Source organism: Carassius carassius, chromosome 20 (genome assembly GCF_963082965.1).
Source record: "Carassius carassius chromosome 20, fCarCar2.1, whole genome shotgun sequence".
In the NCBI taxonomy this organism is placed as follows: domain Eukaryota; kingdom Metazoa; phylum Chordata; class Actinopteri; order Cypriniformes; family Cyprinidae; genus Carassius; species Carassius carassius.
Window position 1 is genome coordinate 2,107,394 of NC_081774.1, and position 24,805 is coordinate 2,132,198.

At 35.7% G+C, this 24,805-nt stretch overlaps 1 protein-coding gene across 1 annotated transcript in view; it reads left to right on the top strand.

Annotated features, from left to right (window-relative positions):
* The window catches only part of LOC132096007 (potassium/sodium hyperpolarization-activated cyclic nucleotide-gated channel 2-like), a 48,335-nt gene that overhangs the window by 7,635 nt on the left and 15,895 nt on the right, over window positions 1-24,805 (top strand). The window contains exons 3-4 of the mRNA XM_059501116.1: window positions 8,159-8,320; window positions 17,306-17,524. Coding sequence (XP_059357099.1) covers window positions 8,159-8,320; window positions 17,306-17,524 — 381 coding nt within the window. The remainder of the gene's footprint in view (window positions 1-8,158; window positions 8,321-17,305; window positions 17,525-24,805) is intronic.

The following is a 24,805-nucleotide window of genomic DNA, read 5'->3' on the forward strand; positions in this document are numbered from 1 at the left end:
AAGCAGAAGTCTTTAGTTAAATCTGATGTGATCTTGTTGTTGTCTAGGAAAAACAGTTGATATTACAGAAATGTTGTTCCTGTTTTGGGCGCAGAGCCCTACAGAGAGCAGATGGGGACTTTAGCACTGATTAATTGATCAGAAGCGTGTTGACATTGTCTTGTCAAAGTCCAGACAGACTCAAGCAGAGTTCTGACGGCTCTAAGAAACAGTTCAGTCACACTTCTGTTTCTAATTAAAGCTATGTGTCAAAGTTTCTGTCAGTCAATGAGTTTCTGAATCACTACTTCTTTACATCACCACATTCAGAAAATAGGTCGATATATATGATTTCGGCAATAATTTTGCTGACAATATATAATTAAGCTACATTTGGGCTGCTTAAAGTCGACAAAATTGCAGATATATTTAAAATGTGCTGTCTCTTGAGAAAAAGTGAATCAAAATTATTATCAACTCATCATGCAATTACAATAGTTTGATGTTTGTGAGAACAGGAGTCAGTTTAAGTGTTTAATCAGTCCCAACAATGGCATTTAATAGGATTTTTTATTTTTCATGTCTCAAGTTGTGTGAACTGATTTAGGGCTCTTACTCTTACCGTTTGTCATCTCCTCAAAAAAAAGAAAAGAAAAAAAAAGATATATATGCACTACTTTGAAAAAGTTTGAAATCAATAATATATTTTTTATACAACAAGAATGCATTAAATTGATTAAGATGACTAAAACATTTATAATGTTACAAAAGTTTCTTTTTTAACTAAATGCTGTTCTTTTGAACTTTCTATTAATCAAAGAAACCTGAAAAATGAAATGCATGATGGTTTTCACAAAAACTATGAAGCAGCACAACTGTTTTCAACATGAATAATAATAATAAATGTTTCCTGCTTCAAATCAGTATATTAGTGTGGTTTCTGAAGGATCATGTGACACTGAAGACTGAGAGTCATGATGTCATGATGCTGAAAATCCAGTTTTGATCACAGGAATAAATTAGATTTTTAAAATATATCACAATACAAAAACAGTTATTTGAAATTGTAAAAATATTTCACAATAATGCTGTTTTATATTGTATTTTTATTTAAATAAATGCAGCCTTGGTGAGAGTAACATTGCAAATTCTTACAGACTCCAAATGGTTAAACGGTAGCATATGAAGGTGTATATATTATTACAGTTGCACATATGTACAAATGATTACGTATAATTTTTCCCTGGTGTTCCTTTTGTGAAAATGACTATTTGCGCTCATTAAGAAACGTTCAGCTATATCCCTGAGCCATAATAAAAGCTGTCACAAAATAAAGATCTCAACTTGTAAATTAATTTGTTTCAAGACAAATAGTTGGTCGTAATTAACACTGACTCCTCAGTGTCACTTAAATCCCTTAACAATTTACTTAATTAACACTTATTATGCTTCCAGTATGCCATTTAAAAACATTAACGGTCTTCCGCTTTGGGTTATATTGGATTACCAAATAGTTTAAATGTTCCCAGTGGTAATGAATTTTATTTGACCCGGAAAATAATTTGTTCCTTAAACACAAACATGAGTTAAACTGAACTCCTGTTGTTCATCAATAACTCTCTCCAGATCGAGCACAATAAGCTCTAAGTCTGTAGCAAAGTCTTTTATCAATGAAGATGCTGCGGGTGGATGGGGTGCAGCCAGGAGCGGCTACTTTGCATAATTATGAGGTTGTGATTGGTAATTTGTCTGCAGTATGCAATTAGACCAATGCTGTACAGAGACCTGGCTTGTTAACTTTGTGTCGGGCTCCTGTAGGAAAGCGCAGTAAAGGTGAGACACAGTGCTCCTGCCTCTTCTGAAAGTACAGACACGTTTGCATTCTCCACACGTGTGAGGGAACAACTCAACGCAATCTACAAACATAAACCGCACCGTTCCTGCAAATGACCTGCTCTTAGAAAACGAGTTATCTAGATGGTTCAGCTCTGCCGTAATGTACAAATGTTTCCTTTTCCCCACATCAACAAAAATCCAGTTTTTCTTCAGTTGCTTGTGTTTCACTCAATCGTCCTCAACATTGTGCCTTTGCTTTGTCTGGGATTCAGACAATGATTTGTTCATTCACTCTGTCTAACTCAATTTCCTGAGCCGTATCCCAGTGCAAACACTAGCTAAGAGATTCACTCCCATTTGGATCTCGTATCTGGTTTCCATGAGGACAGCTGGGGGGGCTTTACTTCCTGTAGAGCAGGATCCAGAACTCAGACCTGCCAGTCGACCCTTTATCAGATTCTGCTGTGTCACACTGGCTTTCAAAAGATTCAAAAAAAAAGAAATTAATACTTTGTGTTGTGATGCCGTTCGTTTGAACTTTCTATTCTGAACCCTGAAAAAAAAAATAGGAGAAAATAGGAAGCAGCATAACTGTTTTCAGCACTGATGATAATCATAAATGTTTCTTGAGCAGCAAATCAGCATATTAGAAAGATTTCTGAAGGATCATGTGACAATGAAGACTGGAGGAATGATGCTGAAAATTCAGCTGCGCATCACTGGAATAAAAGTGACTCTGGTTGGTTTAGCATAACAACAAATCTATTCTAAATGCTTATTGATGCAACGACTGCTTTTCTGTTTGAACTTATCTGACTCAGAAATCTCAGTGTATTAAGTGGCTCTTCCAGGTGAAGGAAAACAGTGCTCAGAATACATAATCATAAGGGTAATATAATTACAGCAGAGCCCTGCGGCGTACTGCTGAATTAGAAGTCTAATCAACACCGAAACTTCATTTACAAGTGCCTGAGATGGCAAAAAATATATATATATATATATATTAAATACAACCCGAATTCCGGAAAAGTTGGGACGTTTTTTAAATTTTAATAAAATGAAAACTAAAAGACTTTCAAATCACATGAGCCAATATTTTATTCACAATAGAACATAGATAACATAGCAAATGTTTAAACTGAGAAAGTTTACAATTTTATGCACAAAATGAGCTCATTTCAATTTTGATTTCTGCTACAGGTCTCAAAATAGTTGGGACGGGGCATGTTTACCATGGTGTAGCATCTCCTTTTCTTTTCAAAACAGTTTGAAGACGTCTGGGCATTGAGGCTATGAGTTGCTGGAGTTTTGCTGTTGGAATTTGGTCCCATTCTTGCCTTATATAGATTCCCAGCTGCTGAAGAGTTCGTGGTCGTCTTTGACGTATTTTTCGTTTAATGATGCGCCAAATGTTCTCTATAGGTGAAAGATCTGGACTGCAGGCAGGCCAGGTTAGCACCCGGACTCTTCTACGACGAAGCCATGCTGTTGTTATAGCTGCAGTATGTGGTTTTGCATTGTCCTGCTGAAATAAACAAGGCCTTCCCTGAAATAGACGTTGTTTGGAGGGAAGCATATGTTGCTCTAAAACCTTTATATACCTTTCAGCATTCACAGAGCCTTCCAAAACATGCAAGCTGCCCATACCGTATGCACTTATGCACCCCCATACCATCAGAGATGCTGGCTTTTGAACTGAACGCTGATAACATGCTGGAAGGTCTCCCTCCTCTTTAGCCCGGAGGACACGGCGTCCGTGATTTCCAACAAGAATGTCAAATTTGGACTCGTCTGACCATAAAACACTATTCCACTTTGAAATAGTCCATTTTAAATGAGCCTTGGCCCACAGGACACGACGGCGCTTCTGGACCATGTTCACATATGGCTTCCTTTTTGCATGATAGAGCTTTAGTTGGCATCTGCTGATGGCACGGCGGATTGTGTTTACCGACAGTGGTTTCTGAAAGTATTCCTGGGCCCATTTAGTAATGTCATTGACACAATCATGCCGATGAGTGATGCAGTGTCGTCTGAGAGCCCGAAGACCACGGGCATCCAATAAAGGTCTCCGGCCTTGTCCCTTACGCACAGAGATTTCTCCAGTTTCTCTGAATCTTTTGATGATGTTATACACTGTAGATGATGAGATTTGCAAAGCCTTTGCAATTTGACGTTGAGTAACATTGTTTTTAAAGTTTTCCACAATTTTTTTACGCAGTCTTTCACAGATTGGAGAGCCTCTGCCCATCTTTACTTCTGAGAGACTCTGCTTCTCTAAGACAAAGCTTTTATAGCTAATCATGTTACAGACCTGATATCAATTAACTTAATTAATCACTAGATGTTCTCCCAGCTGAATCTTTTCAAAACTGCTTGCTTTTTTAGCCATTTGTTGCCCCCGTGCCAACTTTTTTGAGACCTGTAGCAGGCATTAAATTTTAAATGAGCTAATTAAGTGGATAAAAGTGTAAAATTTCTCAGTTTAAACATTTGCTACGTTATCTATGTTCTATTGGGAATAAAATATTGGCTCATGTGATTTGAAATTCCTTTAGTTTTCATTTTATTAAAATTTAAAAAACGTCCCAACTTTTCCGGAATTCGGGTTGTATATAAAATTATAACATTCCTATTAAAATAATAAAATAAAAAATGTATAGCTTACCATTGGAAATGTTAAGAAAACAATACTTTTATTAATTAAAGACACGTTCAATTAACTATATACTGTTAAAACAAGATTTCTGCTTCAAATAAATAAAGTGATCATTTTTGCAATTCCGTTTGGTGCCACTAGACACAAAAAATACACAATTCGCTACTAAGAAATAGAAAACAGCACTTTACAATATATTTACATTTAGACAAAAAGTTTTTATTAACATTAGGTAATGCATTATTTATCATTAACTTCTACATCATGAATTAATTATATGTATGTTAATTAGTGCATACAGTATACTAATACATTTGTAACATTTTAAAACATTACATTTCAAGTCTAAATGAACATTAGTTCATGCATCATGAATGAATATGAATTAAAAATGAACAATAATAATTTTTTTAATTAAATACTGTACAAATTGTGGTTCATGATTATTTTATGATATCAGATGCATTAACTGATGTTAATTAATTAAACCTCACTGTAATGTATTCCTGAAAAAAAGTATATATATATATATATATATATATATATATATATATTAAACTGATAATGCATAAAAACATAGACTGTATATATTATAATAATAATAAAAATAATAATAAATGTTATTTATTCGAATTGCCAGTGTAAAGACTGAAGAGTTTAATTGCAAAAACAGATAACTCAAAAATCATGTTTTTTATTATGTTATCATGTTTTTATAGTGTTTTATTAATATTTTTTTACCTAGTCAAAATAAGCCAACTGCAGTTTGATTGAGATTAGTTTGATATTCACAATGATAAAAACATGATTTCTGAGAATTGTTGAAAACTGAGTTATCTGTTTTTTGCAAATGAACTCTTAAATTGTTGTGTTGTAATTTTAAAAAATTCAAAAATCCACAAATAATAATTTCCACGAATAACGTTTTTGTCTTTTTATTTAGGAAGCAAAATACTGACCTGAAGAACCTGTAATGAAATTCAAGGTTTCTACTCCGTGAGCCCTGTTAATATGTGCTTCTCTACTCTGAAAAAAATTATACTATATTTTTTTTAAGGCAAGTGGTTGTTTATTTAAATGCAGCTAAAATTAATTGATTGCAACCACTTACCTTAAAAAAAAAGTTGGTAAATTCAATTAATCATTGTCTTATGCTCACCAAAGCATAAAAAAACACAAAAAAGGTAAAAATTATTACAATTTAATGTAAGTGTTTTCTGTGTGAATATATGTTAAAATGTAATTTATTTCTGTGATGTGCAGCTGAATTTTCAGCATCATTACTCCAGTCTTCAGTGTCACATGATCTTCAGAAATCATTCTAATATGCTGATCTGATGCTCATAAAACACTGATGAGTTCTGATTATTATCAATGTTGAAAACAGTTGTGCTGCTTCATATTTAAACAGATGCCATGATATACTACCTTTCAAATGTTTGGGGTATGCGTGTATGTGATTACAATTTTTTGTTTTATAGATATGAATGCTTTTATAGTAATTGAGCAGCAAATCAGTATATCAGAATGATTTCTGAAGGTTCACATAACACTGAAGACTGGAGTAATGATGCTGAAAATTCAGCTGTGCATCACAGGAATAAATTACATTTAAAAAATATATTACAATTCCAAACTTTTGAGAAAACTATAGTAAAGAATCAGGTAGTATGATCTAGTTAGGAAAAAAATGTTTTTTTATTAGTAAATAAATGTAATAATACACTAGCTTATTAACCTATTTTTCTTCATTCATGTTCCTATGCTTCTTAGTCAGATTATTAATCTTAAAAAAACGAAATGATGTTTCATGTAATGTGATTTATGCCGGTGTATGTTCAGTTGGAGGTCCTCAGTGTCTGTGTCACTGTGTACAGTAGTTGTCTGCTGACTGATGGACTGCTTTGAGCGGTAACAAACGTCCAGTGTCTGATGGGCATTTGATGTGGAAGATGTTCAGTGAGGCTCATTAATCAAGTTGGGTTTTCCAAGCCTGAGTCAATCTTTCTACAGAGAGCAGGTCAATTACAGAACAAGCTTCCGAAGGATCTCTGAACTTGATCCAGGAGCGGTGTTTGTGTTGTCTGGTGCACATCAGTGTTTAGTTTTGTTTTATTTTTAAATGCAAACAGTATGCAAGTCCATACATTATCAATTATTGGTGTTGTCTAACATTATTATATTTTATGATTTATATTTTATTTTAATGTAAAAGTTATATAGCAGGTCATCATACATCATAATTTTTTGTTATTGTCTGACAGAAAAATAGTTATTTTATTTTATTCTAATGCAAAAGACATGCATCATAATTCCTTGGCGTTGTCTAACAGACAAAATTTTATTTTATGTTATATTTTACTTTAGTGCAAAAAGCATAAGCATTGTGTAAGCATAAGCAAAGCATAGTGCCATGCATCATCATTTGTTGCCGCTGTCAAACTAAGTTTTCTATTATTATTATAATTTTTTTTATTCATGCACAACTACTGACACTAGTGAACACATTTAAAAAATGGTATTACTTGACAATAAAGATCAAATTGTGCATGCCAATTTCTCTTGAAGTGACTGTATGATGTTGATGCTGGCTCATCTGTTCATCCGCTTTGATATTCTGTCGAGCACACATGCAAAATCTGCTACGGAAAACAGGAAGAGAGAGAGAGAGAGAGATGAGAATGAGACCTGTGTGTACATTTTAAAATGCACAGAGGTCTGATTATCTACTTGCAAAGTATCCTTCTCTCTTTATTAAGTCAAGTCACCTTTATTTATATAGTGCTTCTAACAATACAGATTGTGACAAATCAACTGAACAGCATTAAATAGGAAAATAGCGTGTCAATAATGCAAAAAGGCAGTTCATCATTTAATTCAGTGATTTCATTATCCAGCTCAGTTTAGTTTAATTTAACTTAACATTAAGTAAACTCAGGAGGATTCTTGTGTAGCTTTTTTTTTTTGCTTTAGACAAACCCTCTGGACAACCAAGTGCCAGAAAGTCTATTTTCTATGGAGGAAATATGTGTAAGACAAAGTTTAACCCACTTTTTTATTAAGTCAAGTCATCTTTGTAAATATGCTGTATACTTTCTTTATACTGGCAGTTAAAATTGCAGGGATAAACTCATACACACACACTTATCTATATATTACATGGCATAGATATTGCTATATAACAATTAATCGTAAACCTTAAATTTAATTTATTATTAATTATATTAATTGTATTTTATTAGTAGTATTTTTATTAACACATTATAGTAATATTCAATCAGCTATCACATCAAGTGTTATAAATTAATAATGAACAACTTTTACAACATTTATTAGTAGGTTAATTTATAATAACCTAGGTTAATTTGTTGATTTATGAAATTATATTAATCTATTCCCGATCATTCAGAATGCTTATAATGTTAATTTAACTTAAAATGTAAAACATGTATATTAGTATATGTAAAAATTAATATTAAGTTATGCCAAATGCATTAAGTAATGTTTACAAAAACACTAAAAAGTGTTATATTTGTTCTGTTGGGAAGTATGTGTTTTGAGTGCCTCCAGTGGCAGCAAACAGAACTGCAACAATAATCACTGATCACAGACAGGTTTCCCTGAGAGATGTTTTTGAACTTTCACAAGCTTCTTCAGACGTGGTGCTGTGATTCTCCCCTGCAGATCTTCCACATGACGTATGACCTGGCGAGCGCAGTGATGCGGATTATTAACCTGATAGCGATGATGCTGCTGCTGTGTCACTGGGACGGGTGCCTGCAGTTTCTGGTGCCCATGCTGCAAGACTTCCCCTCCGACTCCTGGGTCTCTCTCAACAAGATGGTGGTATGTTTTAAACTTTCCATCTTCAAATGTTTTTCACGAATGCACCTTTGCACATCCATAACAAGAGACCATCTGCCAGGCCGACTCAGCATGTGCCACGAAACAATACAGCACCCCGCAATGCAAATATTAAGAAAATCCAAGTGGGGTACTTAGAGTGAATGAAATCGAATTCTGTTAACCAGAATCTATTTGCTGATATTACCTGATTGTCATTGACCAGCTAAATTAAGGTTCCCAGTAGGTGTCCGTTGGATTCAGATCTAATAATGTTCACTTACAGTAGTCATAATGAAATTGATCTCCATGCTGCACAAGAAGAAAACGTAATTTCTCAGAGGTTGTTCTTTGTAGCTGTCACAGTAAAAGTATAGAGATATACTTCGACTCAGATCATTTGAGGAGACACATTTGAGTTCACATTGACATATGTGAGATGACTGTGGTCTTTCTCTCAGGAAAGAAACATCTGTGAAGCAGGAGACTTCAGAAAAGTCTCCATTTGTTCTCCATTTAATCTCGTTGTTAGTGAGTGAGGTATTTGAGATATTAAAATTCTTTGATGGTCAGAAACGTGTGAGATTACTGGGGTCTTTCTCTCAGGATGAAACATCGAGAAGCAGAAGATTCTCAGTTTGTTCATTTGTTCTCTGTTTAATCTTGTTGTCTAGAAAAAAGAACCAAGTGAGGTACTTGTGTTTGAGATATCATTTATCTCTGCAAATCTGAGCACAGTTGGAGACACTGTTGAGATATTTCTCCCAGAAGAAACATCTGAGAAGCAAGAGACTCGATTTGTTCTCATTTTCATCTCATTGTTGTCTAGGAGCAACAGTTAAAGTGTTTGAGATATTACACATTTTAGATATTATGTTGGAGATGTAATGTTATTTGTGAAAATCGGAGCACAGTTTGAGACATTGTTGAGATCTCGTCTGAAACTCTAGTGGAGACACATGTTTTATGAGATTACTGAAGAGATTACTGAAGTCTTTATCAGGAGAACACTTTAAGAAGCAGGAGACTCTCATCGCTCATGAAAATAAGATATCAGATGTGATTTTTGACTGTGAGGTCTCCATCAGAGACTCATCTCCGTTAAGTGATTTTCACAGTTTTTTCCAGTCTTTTTGTCTTCTCTCATTGAGTTGTCAGCACTACATGTACCTTTAGATCATACAGCATCTTTCTGATGAAGTGTGTGATGAAACTGTGAGTAAGTGTGTGTTGTTGGCCGGTTCAGGGCTGTTTGGTGTGGTTGAGATGAGACAGGGTGATGGCAGTAGAGTTTAAAGTGTGAGTGTGTGTGTGTGTGTGTGTGTGTCTAAATGTTCAGGTTTAGAGATGTGCCAAAGCAGCTGTGCTCTTTGTACATCTCTCAAACAGACATGAAAGAACCTGTTCAGAGGGCCAGACACACACACACACACACACACACACACACACACACACACACACACACACACACACACACACACACACACCTGAAAAAACATTTGGATAGTTCACACCAAAATGAAAACTCTACTGTTTCTTTGCATTAATGTACACTGATGAATCTTTCACAGTATAGGATGCATTCGATTGTTGCGTTTTGCAATCACAATCACACGTTTATACTGGTCGTGTTTCCTGCATATTCACCATTGTAAAATGATGAATGATGATGATTGTAATCGCTCTGTAAGACGTTTCAAAAGTACTAATATATACACTTAAGGCACTAATATGTCAATTTAATGTTCTATTATGTATCTTTAGGGTACTAGTATGTTACATTTTGAAGTAAGAAGAAGTACAAAGATGTACCTTTTAGCTTTTGTGCCAGTGACCGCTTTGTACCTTTTTTTTTTTTTCTGAAGAGTGAATGAATATTAATATAAAAAGTTGCACACTCTAATATTTGGTTGGGCCGTCTTTGGCTTTGATTGCAGTGTGCATTTGACATGGCAGTGTTTTGACAAACTTAAGGAATATCGATACACTTATTTCCATCACTTTTTAGCTGGAATCTTGTATCGACAGTGAAAGAGTTGAACCACTCTGTAAAGTTTATTCCAGCACATCCCAAAGACTTTCAATGGGGTTAAAGTCTAGAATTCGTGTGTGAAATTGGCATGTATTTTAGGAAATAAAAAGCAACATAATGCTTTAGTTAGGGTTAAAAGAATTGCATAACATGCCAGAAACAAATTAAATACTGCAATAATGATTCAATCATATAGAAATGAATGACTCCTAGTCTGTTTCTGCTCTATTTGTTAGAGATAGTGAAAAGATGTGTAGTCAATAATGCATAGTACACTTAGTCGTAAGTGTAATGCAGTAGTTCAAAGTATAATACTCAAACTTTAATGCCTGTTGACTTTAAGAATGCATAGAATCTTTATTGTATTATAGTTGATGTGATTCTGCTATCAGTTTGATGTGTTGCATAGAGTTGTGTAACGAAGGGATTTTGCTGGTGTTTTTGCTCAGTCTCTGTGAAAACTGAAGGTTTGTGATGATGTCACACTTGACATTAAGGTCACCGTCCCTCTGGAGATCAGAGAACGAGGGAAAGATAGAGAGAATGTGAGATAGTAGAAAGAGAGGAGAATTACGTAAACAGATGCAGGAGGAAAGAGAAGTTTCACATCCATAGCGCTAGTTCAGAGAGCGACAACTGGGTCTGTCACAACTTTTACATAATCACCTGATTGCAATTATTTGAGATAATCATAATCACTGTGCACTTCAATTTAATAACATCCTGACCTAAAAAATAAGGGCATTTTTATCGTTCATTCTTTGAAACTGGTGCCATCTGTGTTGCTCGTATAAGTGTACATTACTTTAAAAGTTTGTGGTTGGTAAGATTTCTTTTTTTATTAATAATGTAGAAAGAATGCATTAAAATGATCAAAAATGACATTAAAGACTTGTTGCAAAAGACTCAATTTCAAATATATGCTTTTCTTTTAAACTTTCTATTAATCAAAGATTAATGATAAAATGTGGTTTCCACAAAAAATCTGAAGCAGCACAACTGCTTTCAACATTGATAAGAAATGTTTCCTGAGCAGCAAATCAGCATATTAGAAAGATTTCTGAAGAATCATGTGACACATGACTCTCGCATATTTTAAAACTGATCAGAAATGGCATAATGCAATTCATTAACACTTAGAAATAAAATTCTAATGAAATGCTTAAAATAGAATAAAAATTTCCATTTCATTAATTGACCTTTATGAATTAAAAATATTTTTATTCATATCATTCTGTCTAATATTTAGTGAAAAGGTTCAGTGTGAATAAAAGACTCAAAAGAGACATGCATGAACCATAGTTATCTGTGTAACATTTCAATGCCAGCCAAAACTGAATAACTGTGACAGTCCTATCTGAATCCGTCAGGAAAAAGGAACATGTTGCTGAAGACGACGAGAAAACAGAAAGCAAATAAAATGGGAAGAGGAAGCTGGCATAGAAGCAGGCTTCGGCCTCTGGAGAGCTTGACGTCTCATATTATTAGTGTGTGCATACAGAAGCAGAGCATCCATCTTCAGTAAACTCATCCTAAAGGATGTCATTGATCTTACTGGAACAGCACATGTGCATGCTGGATCAACACAAACATACGAAAATGTGTGAAGGCATGAATGTTTTATGCTGTGTTTACAACACAGATTATGATCAATATACCAGCATTTGAATGATTCCTAAAACCAGTTTTTAAGGTAGTAAGATGTGAGGTTTTGCAGTTATATGTATTAAACAGCAGGGAATGAGATCACTATGGAAAAACCTTTGAATTACTGCTCTTGTGTCTGTTCTTCTTCTCAGTGAGGTTTATGATATTGGTGATAAACCAAAGCATGGCGAGGCATGTGAGCTGCACATGCAGTGAATCATCTGTAAACAAATGCTGATGCTCTACTGTGTGTGTGTGTGTGTGTGTGTATGTGTGTGTGTGTGTGTTGCTTGATGCTAACATAAATCTATTAGGATAGCAGGAAGCTGAGGATACACTAACATCGGTAGACGCGTATCTGGAGGGTTTAAACATATACATAAAGAATATTTAGGGATACACAATCAGAATATGCAATAGTGTGTGTTTGCCTGTGTGTGTGTGTGTTATGTCATAACATTTCTTATTTATTTATTGATTGATTTATGCTAAAACATAATACTTTATGACTAATTGAAGAAAGAAAAAAATCTAAAAAAAATTAAATAAAATATTTTCTATGTGAATATCTAGTGAAATGTAATTTATTCTAGTGATGCGTAGCTGAATTTTAAGCATCATTCAACATCATTTAACTCTGAAGAAAAGTGTTAAAAAATCTTACTGACCCCAACATTTTCAACAACAATGTACTGTATATAGGCTTCACAGTCTCAGCCATGTGACTGGAGTTTATGTACTCTGTGTATGTGTGTGTGTGGGGGGTGTTTAGACTCATGTGTGTCAGTGGATTAAACACAGTATGTTATTTCTCTCCCTCTGAGAAAACCCCTCCAGAGACACAAAGATGCTCTCAGTCCTCTCGGGAGAAACATGCTGCCATCATGAACCTGGAGGAGTTTCTGAGCGCTCACATTATGGGCTGCGTCCCAGAATCCGTTTTAATCAAGGCTGACTGCTCCTTAATCCAAAATGTGGCATTTTGTAATGCAATAAAGTAGTACGGTTTTACTTGCTAAATAATTTTTGTGAACATGAAATTTTAGATTGACCCTATTTACTTTTTCTGGTCATATTGTAAACAGATTTATCAATGCAGGTTAAAAGAAAAATGAATGATGCACCTCTAGTAAGACTTTGGATGACTTCACCTTCTTTTGTTATTTTTGACTCATCAAAATAGAGATTACTGCTGAAGTCTTGTGCTTTTAGATGCAATATCATACGTGTCTCCTCTATATAGTTTCAGAAGAGATCTCAACAATGTCTCACAGTGTGCAAAGGTTTCCCTTTTTATGTCTCAATCATAAAAAAAACTCAAATAATTCTCATCAAATTTTTCAAGCTGGTTTCTGCATTCATTTCACATTTTCGTACCGTTTCTGCAGGACAGCTCTTAACTCATTTGTGTCTATTTTTATTTATCGTCAGGAATTTTAATTACATAATGAATAATGAAACAAGTGTGTATTACTGTATGTATTTTACATATTTTTTAGAATAAAACATCTAAATATCTTGAACGTGTGGTCGCCATGTGGTTGCCAAAATGTAATTTTTCTATTTTTGTTTCATTTATTAATATGATATGATATATGATATTCTTCTTTTTTTTTTTTTTTTTTTTCAAAAGTTGTATGTCTGAGTTCGGGTTAGTCTAGTTACAGAAGGGAAGTCCTTGCAGGTCAAAAGGTCAAGAGGGGACAAGGAACCTCTTTGTGTCATCCAGAAGCAATCAGAAATGTAATCCTGCTTTGCTCTGTAATGTACTCGGCATCTGAATGACTTCCTCCTGAAGAGCAGACACACGTATAGTATCATTACCCCAGGAAGCTTTTCCGCCTGACTGCCACATTCATTTTAGAGCTGAAAAACCGCACTGACCCAGTCAGACGCAGAGATGAATGGCTTGCTGAAGAGATGTTGGATTGTCTTGGCTGAGATTAAAAACATATATTACAGAGCATCTGGTGTCTGGGGCCTGGGCAGCAGCGCGTGTCGTGGAAGCAGAGGATGCGAGGGCTGCTGTACATTTAGATAAGCTATTGTAAATAGAGTCAGAGCAGGCTAGGACTATTACAGGCAGAATCCGGGAGTCTGAGTTTATCGGCCGCAGGGCATGCGTGTCTGTACGACTAATGAATGTCTTCCCATAATGCCTCTTGCCCTATCACTGCAGACCAGGGCATGAAAGAGAGTGATCAAGAATGCTACCCTGAGGCGCATTCACTCCTATTTTCTCTTCCTTTTTGTTACATACTTTTTCTCACTTTCATACTTCAAGCTATTGAAAGGTATTGGAATAAGCTCATGAAAGGAGTCCATACACCAGTGAATTGTATGTGTGTTTGTTTGTGTGTGTGTGTGTGTGTGTGCATGCTTAGATGATTTCAGAATTATTTTTTTTATACTATAATATTTATTTTATTTATTTTATTTAAATGTGTATTTCAGAGTTCGGGTTAGTCTAGTAACAGATGGGAAGTCTTTGCAAAAGATATTTGTATGTTAAAAAAATGGGATACCACTCGCTAATTTAACATGCAAAATAGTGCAGTCATGTGACAACAGCATAGCATTCTATTGCTTGAAAGCACAGATTGTTTCGCATTCTTATATTTCTAAACCAACCAGTAATACACAGTATGCTTGTATTGCCACCCCGGGACAGTCAATGTGCTGTATGGTTTAGGAGAGTATGTACTGATTTTATAGGCTGCTGTAGAATGTGTCCTTCTATCCATTCTATTCACTATGTCTGCAAACACAATGTCTCTTCGAGTGAGTGTGTGTGTGTGTGTGTGTGTGTGTGTGTGTGTGTGTCCAGAGCTCCAGCATGGACCCTCCACTTCTTCTGTTTTCAAGGCAAAGTGCTCTTGAACAATGTATAATTCAGGCCTGTTCACTCCAGTCTTCTTACAGTGACCGGCTCCCTCTGACTTTAACACTTTAGTCATTTCCCATTTTTTCAGTCCTTTTCTTCTTCTCTTTAACTTTGCATGCCACATGGGAGAAAAGGGAAAAGTATGCAGACTCTGCTTGCAGTGGAACACTGTTTACTCCAAAAGTCCAAAGGTCTGAGGCCACATTGAAAATTCAGACCTTTTTCATCTAAACTTAGAAATCAAGAAAAAGTTTTAGGATTTTGAAACAAAGGAGTTAAGAGTGGTATCAAGTTATCATCTGGGATATCAACAGTTATTTTTGCATTTACAATCCAATTAAAACATCCTAACATTGGCAGCCGGATCAGATAATGGGTCATGAAAGGCCAAGTGAACTGCATACAGCAAAATGTGCATGCTGTGTCCCCAGAAATGAAGATTTGCTGAAAATGTTTTCACCCTCAGGCCATCCAAGATGTAGATGAGTTAGTTGTTTTCATCAGAACTGATTTGGAGAAATGTAGCATTCCATCATTTGCTCCCCAATGGATGCTCTGCAGTGAATGGGTGCCGTCAGAATGAGAGTTCAGAGACCTTATAAAAACATCACAATAAATCCACAAGTGATCCTCATCACTCCATCAGTATCTATTGTGAAGCTAAAAGCTGTGTTAAAAAAAAAAATCCATCAAGGCGTTTTAATTTTAAACCTGTGTCCATTATCCATAATAACGCTTCCTCCAGTGAAAAAGTTTCCCTCTCGCATAAAAATTCACCCACATATTTGTTTAGCGCTATTTAGGCTCGCAAACAGTGTTTGATCTGTGCATATTTCTCTCCTGATTCAGAGACAACTTTTTCACTGCAGAAAGCAATGTTACAAATCGATTACTTGTATTTCAGCGAGCAACGGTTTAAAGTTAAAATTGTCTTGATGAATTTGAAGATGTTAATTGATGGACTGGAGTGGTGTGGATTACTTGTGGATTATTGTGATGCTTTGTTTGGAGTCTCATTGTGACGGCACCCATTCACTGCAGAGGATCCATTGGTACATTTCTCCAAATCTCTTATGATTAAGAAACTCATCTACATCTGGGATGGCCTTAGGTTGAGTACATTTTAAGCAAATTGCCATTTTTGGGTGAACTATTCCGTTAATGGAGTCACGATGGGATGCAATAGATACAGTTTTTTTTCTCTCCTCAGTTCAGGAGTTTGAGCATTTGGGCAGAGGACAGCAACCGTAATTAATCTTGCCTTGGGAATTAGCCGGATGTCAGCACAAGTCAGACAGCAGACGCATTTTTAAAAAGGGCACATTTAATGGCTTCTTGTTTGAGACCGCTGGCAAATCCTCACCACACACTGATCTCTGTCGTCTCGAGACGCCTGACGGTGGCCATTCTGCAGCTAAATGCTTTATTTATTAGAATTTAGAAAGCGACTCACTAGACATTTGACTTTTGACGTTGTACATAAAACAAAAAATATTGGAGAAAGTTTAACAAAGAAAATGTTATTTCAGTCTTTCTGACTCAAATTTCATGTTTAAGTCAATGTGTTACTTGCTGTTCCTTTGCAGTTACTTGGGAAACATACTAATAATTTTTGAGTGAAAAGTAAAAGTAAAAAAGACACAATTTTTATAAAAAGAAAAATTTCAGTGTATTTTTTTAGTGTATAAAAGGTGTTTTAAAGCAATACCATAATCTTATTATCATAGTATATGTAATTCATTAAATATCACATCACTCATATTTCAGCCTGCCAGTAAAAAATAACAGTACAAAACTTTAAATAATATATTTCTAGACTTCCAAATCAAATAACATTAGATATCACAATGTAGTAATTTCACTGGAAACTGGACACGGAATTGGTACATATACAATACACTGTAAAAAATGAAAACAAAGATTATTTAAGGTTTGTACTTGAAAGTCTTGCTGTTTCTTTGTATTTTATTTTTTTATTTACTAGCTTGAAATGAAAAATGGATGCCACTCACTTAATTAAACATGCAACATAGTCATGAGACAACACTGTATCTTCAATGCTTTACTGTTAATTTATTCCCTTTCCAGGTTCAAATGTAAAGCCGTTTTTGCACTGATTCCAGTTTATTTTCAGTTTGTTCTGAATAATCTTATCTGTTGGTCAGCATCCATCAAATGTGAAAACATAGTGGTAAAACATTGTAAATAATTTAGTTTGAAGCCATGCATGACATTTCTGTCATTATATAATTACCCTTACAAACGTTACATATTCTTGATGCTTTTTTCCTTAAAATGAAAGTGCATGCAAAATTATAGTGCAAAAGTCATAGCCTCTGCTTCTTACTGCTTTTAGATTGGCAGTACATGTTGTGAATAGCAATTGCATGCTGTTTATGTTCTGTGTTTGTTTCTCTCTCTGCAGAACGACACGTGGAGTGAGCTGTACTCATTTGCCGTGTTTAAAGCCATGAGTCACATGTTGTGCATAGGTTACGGTCGTCAAGCTCCGGAGAGTCTCTCTGATATCTGGCTGACGATGCTCAGCATGATCGTCGGTGCCACCTGCTACGCCGTCTTCATCGGACACGCCACGGCCCTCATCCAGTCACTGGACTCCTCACGACGCCAGTACCAGGAGAAGGTACATGCATGTGGAATCAATCGACTATAGCAAACGTCTGCAGATATGAGCTGCATTACCAAATCAATTGTTCTGTTGAATCGGTTTGAATTTACTCTGAATCGCACTCAAAAGTTCAGATCATTCACTCACTTAATAAATCAATGGGTTATATCAGTTTTCATTTGGTGGCCATGTTTTAAGCATCTATGAGCAGTTATTTTTATGTAAAAAAATGTATAAAGGTAATGGGTTATAGGTTTTATCGTTTTTTTTCTCCAGAAATGTGATTAGTTGTTTTCTTCTCACAGTTCGGATTATCTTTTTTTAGAATTGTGAGTTTACATCTTGCAATTAGGAGTTTACATCACAATTATGACTTTTTTTTTCTCAGAATTGCGACTTTATTTCTCGCAATTGTGAGTATATTGGGTTTCTTATGTTTTTTTAATGTATATTTACACTTTGATTTGAAAGAAACCTTGTGGCGAGGATGACTCAGAAGAGCGTACGCTGCCTGCGTTCAGATCATAGTCTCCAAAATGGTGCTATGGTGATGTGGGAGAAACAGAGGAGAGGAATTCTTGAATAAAGTCATTATTTTTGTTTTTCTTTGTGTACAAATGTATTCTTGTCACTTCATAATGTTAAGGTTGAACCACTGATGGCAGATGGACTTTGCCAGTGTAACTTACTTGGCAGTCTATTAGAAAGTAAAAAGCCTCCTGGTCTAAAATATCTAATAATCTAAAATATCTTAAATTGGGTTTGGAACGACATGGGGGTAAGTGATTAAAAACAAAAAGCTCTTTTTGGGGTGAAGTATCCCTTTAAGTTGTTCATCTTATATTTGTTTTATTTTATCATGTGTTTATGTTATCAAAACTAAAATAACTTTCATTTTCCAATTATAAATATTGTGTAACAATTTTAGTTAGCAATAACAACACTGTCCGACAGAGTGTAGACATAATGTCAGTCTTGAAACTCTTATTATCAAGGAAGCCATTGCTTCACCTCATAATGCTACTCCTCTATCCATTAAAATTCATTAAAGTTGCAATTGTTCCATCTGCCTGTGCGGCTAATGTTTGTGCAGCTATTACGGCTTGTTTGTCGCTGTAGCGTTGACTCAGCAGCTCTCAGCAGCTGTTGTGTTGATTGGATAATGACTGCTAATGTGACAGATACACGTTTGCTCTTCTGGCTGTGTGTTTGTCTTCACTGCAGTGTCTATTAGACGGTGAGACCGCAGCTACAGCGTCAGCTAATGTACTACCTACATCACTGCTGACATATTTCTGTGTGGCGTGTTTGTAACAGTAGATTAGACTTGGCGCGGCTTCAGCGTTCCTGCTCGGGCCAATCGTTTAGCAGCTCTGTTACCATGCAGAAACATTGCTGGAGGCAACAGAACACTCTGATTGGTCGCTTTGAAAGAGAGGGATTGCCTCCCGCCTATTTTAGCCAGTAATTTCAGGCGAGTGTATATCATCAAGTGGAGGATGGACACTCGTTGCGTATATGATTTGGGCTCGTGTGTGCGCATGCAATATTACAGCGTCTCCCGGGACGAGCTAAAATTGATGAGGCACAAGATTTGTGTCCTGCCAGTGTCCTCGTGAGGTTGATCTATGTGTATGTGTGTGTGTGTGTGTGGCCCGCTGTGATTCTGTCCTTGAGAGTGCTGTAATGAACTGATGGGAGCGAGGGAGGGAAATAGAGAGGAATAGGGGGTTGGGAATAGACCTGTAGGGGTAAGGGACGAGTGACCTGCTTCAATTCTACTCTTGAACCGCCCCTTCAGTTTTAAAGTGACACTTCACACTACAGAAAAGATCTTCTTTCTTAGTATTGTTTTCCAGTACAAATATCTTAATGTTCTTAAATCAAGATACATTGACTTGAGAAGTCAAATGACTCAAAGTATCTGTTAACGGGAGAAGAAAATCATTGTTTTCCTTTTGAATTACGTTTATTTTCTCTCGTAACAGATATGTTTTTTTTCTTGTTTTTAGCATAAACTCAATTTTGATCAGTGTAATTTTGATCAGTTTTAAGTCAATGTATCTTGATATATGATTGTTTAGATATTTGTACTGTAAGACAAGACAGTTTTTTGTAGTACACCTATTTTAATGTACTTTTATGTCTCACCTTGATCAAAGAAAATGTGCTATATGAATAAAAATGTATTAGAATTATTATTACAGTATTACAGTACTGTTCAAAAGTTTGGGGTTAGTAAAATATTTAAAGTTTTAAAATAAGTCTCTTCTGCTCACTAAGGCTGCATTTGTTCGATGAAAAATACATCCAAAACACTAATATTGAACTTAAATCATTCTAATATGCTGATTTGCCGCTCAAGAAACATTTCTGATTATTATCAATGTTGGAAACAGTTGTGCTGCTTCATATTTTTGCAGAAACTGTTTTTCTATTTTTTAGGATGCTTTGCTAAATAAAGACACTTTAAAAGAACAGCACTGATTTGAAATACTGTAGAACTCTTTTTAACATAAATATTTTGACTGTTAATTTTAATCAATTAAATGCATCCTTACAGAATAAAAGTATTAATTTCTTTTACAAAGCAAACTTTGTTCCACTATAAGTTAACTAAAAAAAATAAAAAATAAAAAAACTCTCCATTAAGCCACTTAAAGCATGAATGAGTTTCTTTCTCTAAAGTAGATATTTAGCAAAAATTGACAAAATATGTCTCAATCAACACAAGAGTGAATAGGTAAAAACATCTGCATGATTTTACTCTGTGAGGTGAGCCGCTCTGCACCTGAATCGTTCATAAATGACAAAGATAAAATCACAGACGACATGATTCATCACACTCTGCTTTCAAAGTAGGAAAAATGTATGCAGACATGCAAACCGTTATATGAAGCATATGAAAGAAAATCGTCCCCCAGGACATCTCGAGCTCAGACTTCAGCTTCTTGAGAATTGATCAGCGGTTGATGAAAGAGCGGAAGGTTTCGTGTGATTATCTGTCTGTCTTTGCCCGGGGTGTGTTTCGAACACAGACTGTCCTGTGAAACTTCATGCGGTGTTTCTTACAGCGCCGGAAGAGGAAGAACGATGCTGTTTGATTTGCTTCATAGCTGTGAACTCCCTCACATTCAGCTCGGCCGCTGTTTCTGCTCTCTCTCTCTCTCTGTGTGTGTGTGTGCGAGCATTGTTTATTTTTATCACTGCTATAAAAGTGTGTTGACGGAGTACTAAATCTGGAAGGCCGGGAAGCGGTCTGGATACTAAAAGAGATTGACAGAGCCGGACAGATTAGAGCAGGTAGAAGAAAGATGCTGCTGCTTCTGTCCCGATGCGATGGAGACACAAACAATAGCTTTCTTAAAATAAGATGCTTCAGTTTGATAGGCTGGGTTTCAATGTGGTTGCAATGGATTTTAGATGTGCACATGCCAGGAATTACAAGTTGTTTTGACACAGAGGGTGTGTCTTTCTTTAGACCTTAAACTTGAGTATAAAATTCTTCTCATAATGTTATTTCACAAAATGCTTAGACAATGCATATATTTTTTGTCTTATCTCACATGATTTATTATGACACGCTTAGTTAAAAGATAGTTAATAGATGGACAGCTATTAAGATTTACAAATGTAAAGCTTTAAATGTGTTGTGTGAGAGAGCTCACGAGTAGGATAGTTCGCATTTAGACTGGCTGACATTTTATTTATAATATTTGAGAATTTGTGTAGGATTTACACTTTCTTACATTTTATAACTTGCATTTAGAATATCTACACACACACAGACATATATTTAAAGAAGTTCTAAATAAATCTGTTCTCAGTTCTAAATTTGTGACTAAATTGTTACAATGTTGCACTTTCTCCTTGGATCTGTTATGTGTAAGCAAGCCGTTCCCTCATTGGTCAGAAAGATATTTCATGTGCATAATTTATGTTCAGGGTTTTGCTCATAGCATCATTTCCAGATTTCAAGTACAGTTGCTGTTCATCTACCATTTCTGAAAGGAATTAATACAATTATTCAGCAAGGATGCATTAAATTGATTAAAAGTGACATTTATAATGATGCAAAAGATTTCTGTTTCAAATAAATGCTGTTCTTTTGAACTTTCCATTCATCAAAGAATCCTGAACAATGAAATGTGTAATGGTTTTCAGAAAAATCAGAAGCAACACAGCTGTTTTCAACACTGAGAAATTAGCATATTAGAATGATTTTTGAAGGATTATGTGAGACTGAAGACTGGAGTATTCAGCTCTGAACACAGGAATAATTAGCATTTTACAATATATTATAACAGAAAACAGCAATATTGCTAAATGTCAATACTATTTCATAATGTTACTGTATTCTGGTGAGACTTTCAGAAACAGTCAAGACATATTGTAATTCCAAAGCCTTATTTTCCTAAGTTTTTAGTGACTGTCGTCTGTTTTTGAGGAGTAAGCTATCTCAGTTAAACCCCTAAGCTGCAGGTGATAATGAAACAAACTGTGGCTGATCTCTTTGTGCGTCATTCAGAAGGTCGGTTCCTCTCCAAACGAATGGTTCTTAGTCAGAATAAGCTGCAGTGTGCGAGCGTTAGATATTTTGGCGATGATTAAGAGTCTGGTTGTGTGACTCTAACTCGTGGATCCCCGCTGCTCCGGTGCTCACAGGGGGTCTGAAATATTTTTCAGAAAAAAACAAGAGAAGAATTTCAATTAGCCCTAATGCCTCTTCTGCTGTTGTCATGCATTGTGTTCTTTGATTGGGCGTCGAGCTGAAACTCTCTCTCTCTCTCTCTCTTCTGTAGTCAGCAGCTGCCACTACCGCAGACTGACACCAAACCGTATCTCTCGGGTTTCTCTGAGCTTTCCTTTCGCCCGCTGCTGCTCTGAACAGCCTGAGGAAACAGGCTTGACAAATATCACTAGATCTCCTCTCTCTCTCTCTGCTTCTCTTTATTGTTCTTCTTAATGCAGAACTGCCTAATATCCGTAATCACCTGTGATTCTTTCACTCTGTCCATTAGCGATCTCCAAATCTATCAGAGTTTCCGTCTGTCTCTCCCCAGATGGGTGGGTAAACATTGAGACTAAGATTAAATGACTGCAGTACTTCATCAGTGTTGGTTTGCGTGACTGATTTATTCTCCCCAAGGATCTCTGGGCTTCAGGATGAAACTGTTCCCGGACAGAGACGTCAGGTTCTCGAGGGATTTTTCACTTTGGTACAGGGCTGGTGTACTTTCACTTCTGTTGCATCGACACAGATGCAGTGGTATCTTTGTAGTGCGTTTGAATACTATAAAAATTGTATTCATTTAGCTGATACTTTTTTTACAAAGCTTATCTAGCGATCCCAATGCTCCAAATAGTTATTAAACATCTAAAAGTATATATGTTTTCTGATAGGAGTACCTTTTCTCCATTCACTTCTTGTGCTGATTGAAACTAACGCATACACATAAAGAGATCTCGATACACATATACACAGATTTACAGTAGGTTGAGTATATTTAAGTATTATCTTAAGTGAATCTTTGGGGAACTGTTGGGGAAAATCATTGAATAAGTAATACACTAAAAAAAAGTAATACACTATACAGTTGTTTCTTTCTTATATTTGTATCTCAAATTAAAAAAGTAGCTATACTGTGATTTTTATTATTATTAAGAAAAGAAGTGGGGGTGAAGATACAATGTTGCTGGGTGATTTTGCTTTGGAACCTTCATTTGCTCATTGTGACTCATTTTGCCAGCACAGGTCACATTTGATTATGACTGCATTACATATGACCAAAAAGACAGATGGTTTGTGGTTCATAAAACTTAATGAATTTTTTCTTTATTTTTTTTCTTTGCTGAATAAAAGTGACACTTCTTCTGGACGAGTTGAGACTCTGTTGAGGCGTTTGAGGGCAGGTTTGCTTCGGCTCGGCTCACTGTACCTGCAGGTAGAAATGTGCTTATACCATAATGAGATGATTTATTCTAGAATCAGTGCAGTGAATAATACATCTCTGATCCCAACCTGAAATTAGACTTCTTCATCTTTATTTTCAGCAAGAGGACACCAGGACTTCACAACACACACACACACAGCTCATCTCTCTGTTTTCCGTTTATCTGAGACGCAGGGAATGAGGGACCAGGGTTTTGTTTGCCTTTACCTAGGCTGGAAAATCTTTAGGCAGGAATCGATATGGTGCCCTGGGATTATAATACTGTCATTTAGTCAATTCAGGCTGTTCTAAAACACTGAGGCTGAGAATGTGAGTAGTGTGGGTGAATGTAAACAGTACATTTTGGAAAGAATTTATGTGTTAAAAAATGCATTCAAAACAGGCAAACCATAGTCCAAGAAATATGACGTTACGATGACCTTTCTGTGCTATATTTTTATGGTAATCCTATAGTCTTTTTGTGATGGACTGGAGCTTCTGGTGTTAGATGCTTGCCGTGTTCTCTTGAGTAACCTGAGCGCAGCGTGTGATCTGTGTGCTATTTCTGGCGGTTAGAGGATGGTCCCCGTCCTGTCACTGGAGCGAACAGCAGAGATGTGCAAAAAAAAACAGCAGCCGTCAGAAACACTCAGTGCAATGCTGCAGATTTAGAGCATGTCTAACAGAAACCCTGTTTATAAACACACACACACACACACACACACACACACACACATAACCGACTCTTAGGATGGGAGAGACATTTCATGTGTTGAGGTTTTGAATTATGAAGTGAGATGCATTTCAGGCTACAGACAGAGAAGAGATGAGAATAATTGTGAATAATTTAGAGGCAGTTTAATCAGGTGATTCCTGATGAGTGTGGAAAGTCAATGCACAACTAACCATCTAAACTAGGACACGTTAATGGCTTCATTACTGTGTGTGGGTTTAACTACAACTGAAAAAGGTGCTAAAAATTACAAAGAAAAATAGCAAGTACGATTAAGTAACATTAAATGAATTGCAATTTTTTGCACTGAATGCAACATCATCAAATCAAGTTATATTTTGCCAATCAGTAGAGTTTTTCTGTAACCTTCGTTTTATTTACAACTTTGAAAAATTATTTTTTACAGCGTATTACTAAGAGAGACGTATAAATGAAAAGAGATTAAAGAGTGAGCGCTCGCTATTAAAATTATACCAGCAGTTAAAGCAATGAGATTCACACTTGATGTTATGATGTTATATGGAACTAATGGAATATGGATTTCTGCTCTGAGATTTCAGACTAGACTTATTCATATTTTCTAGCCATTTCTCTCTGCTATTTACACACACACGTTTACTTTGCTATCTA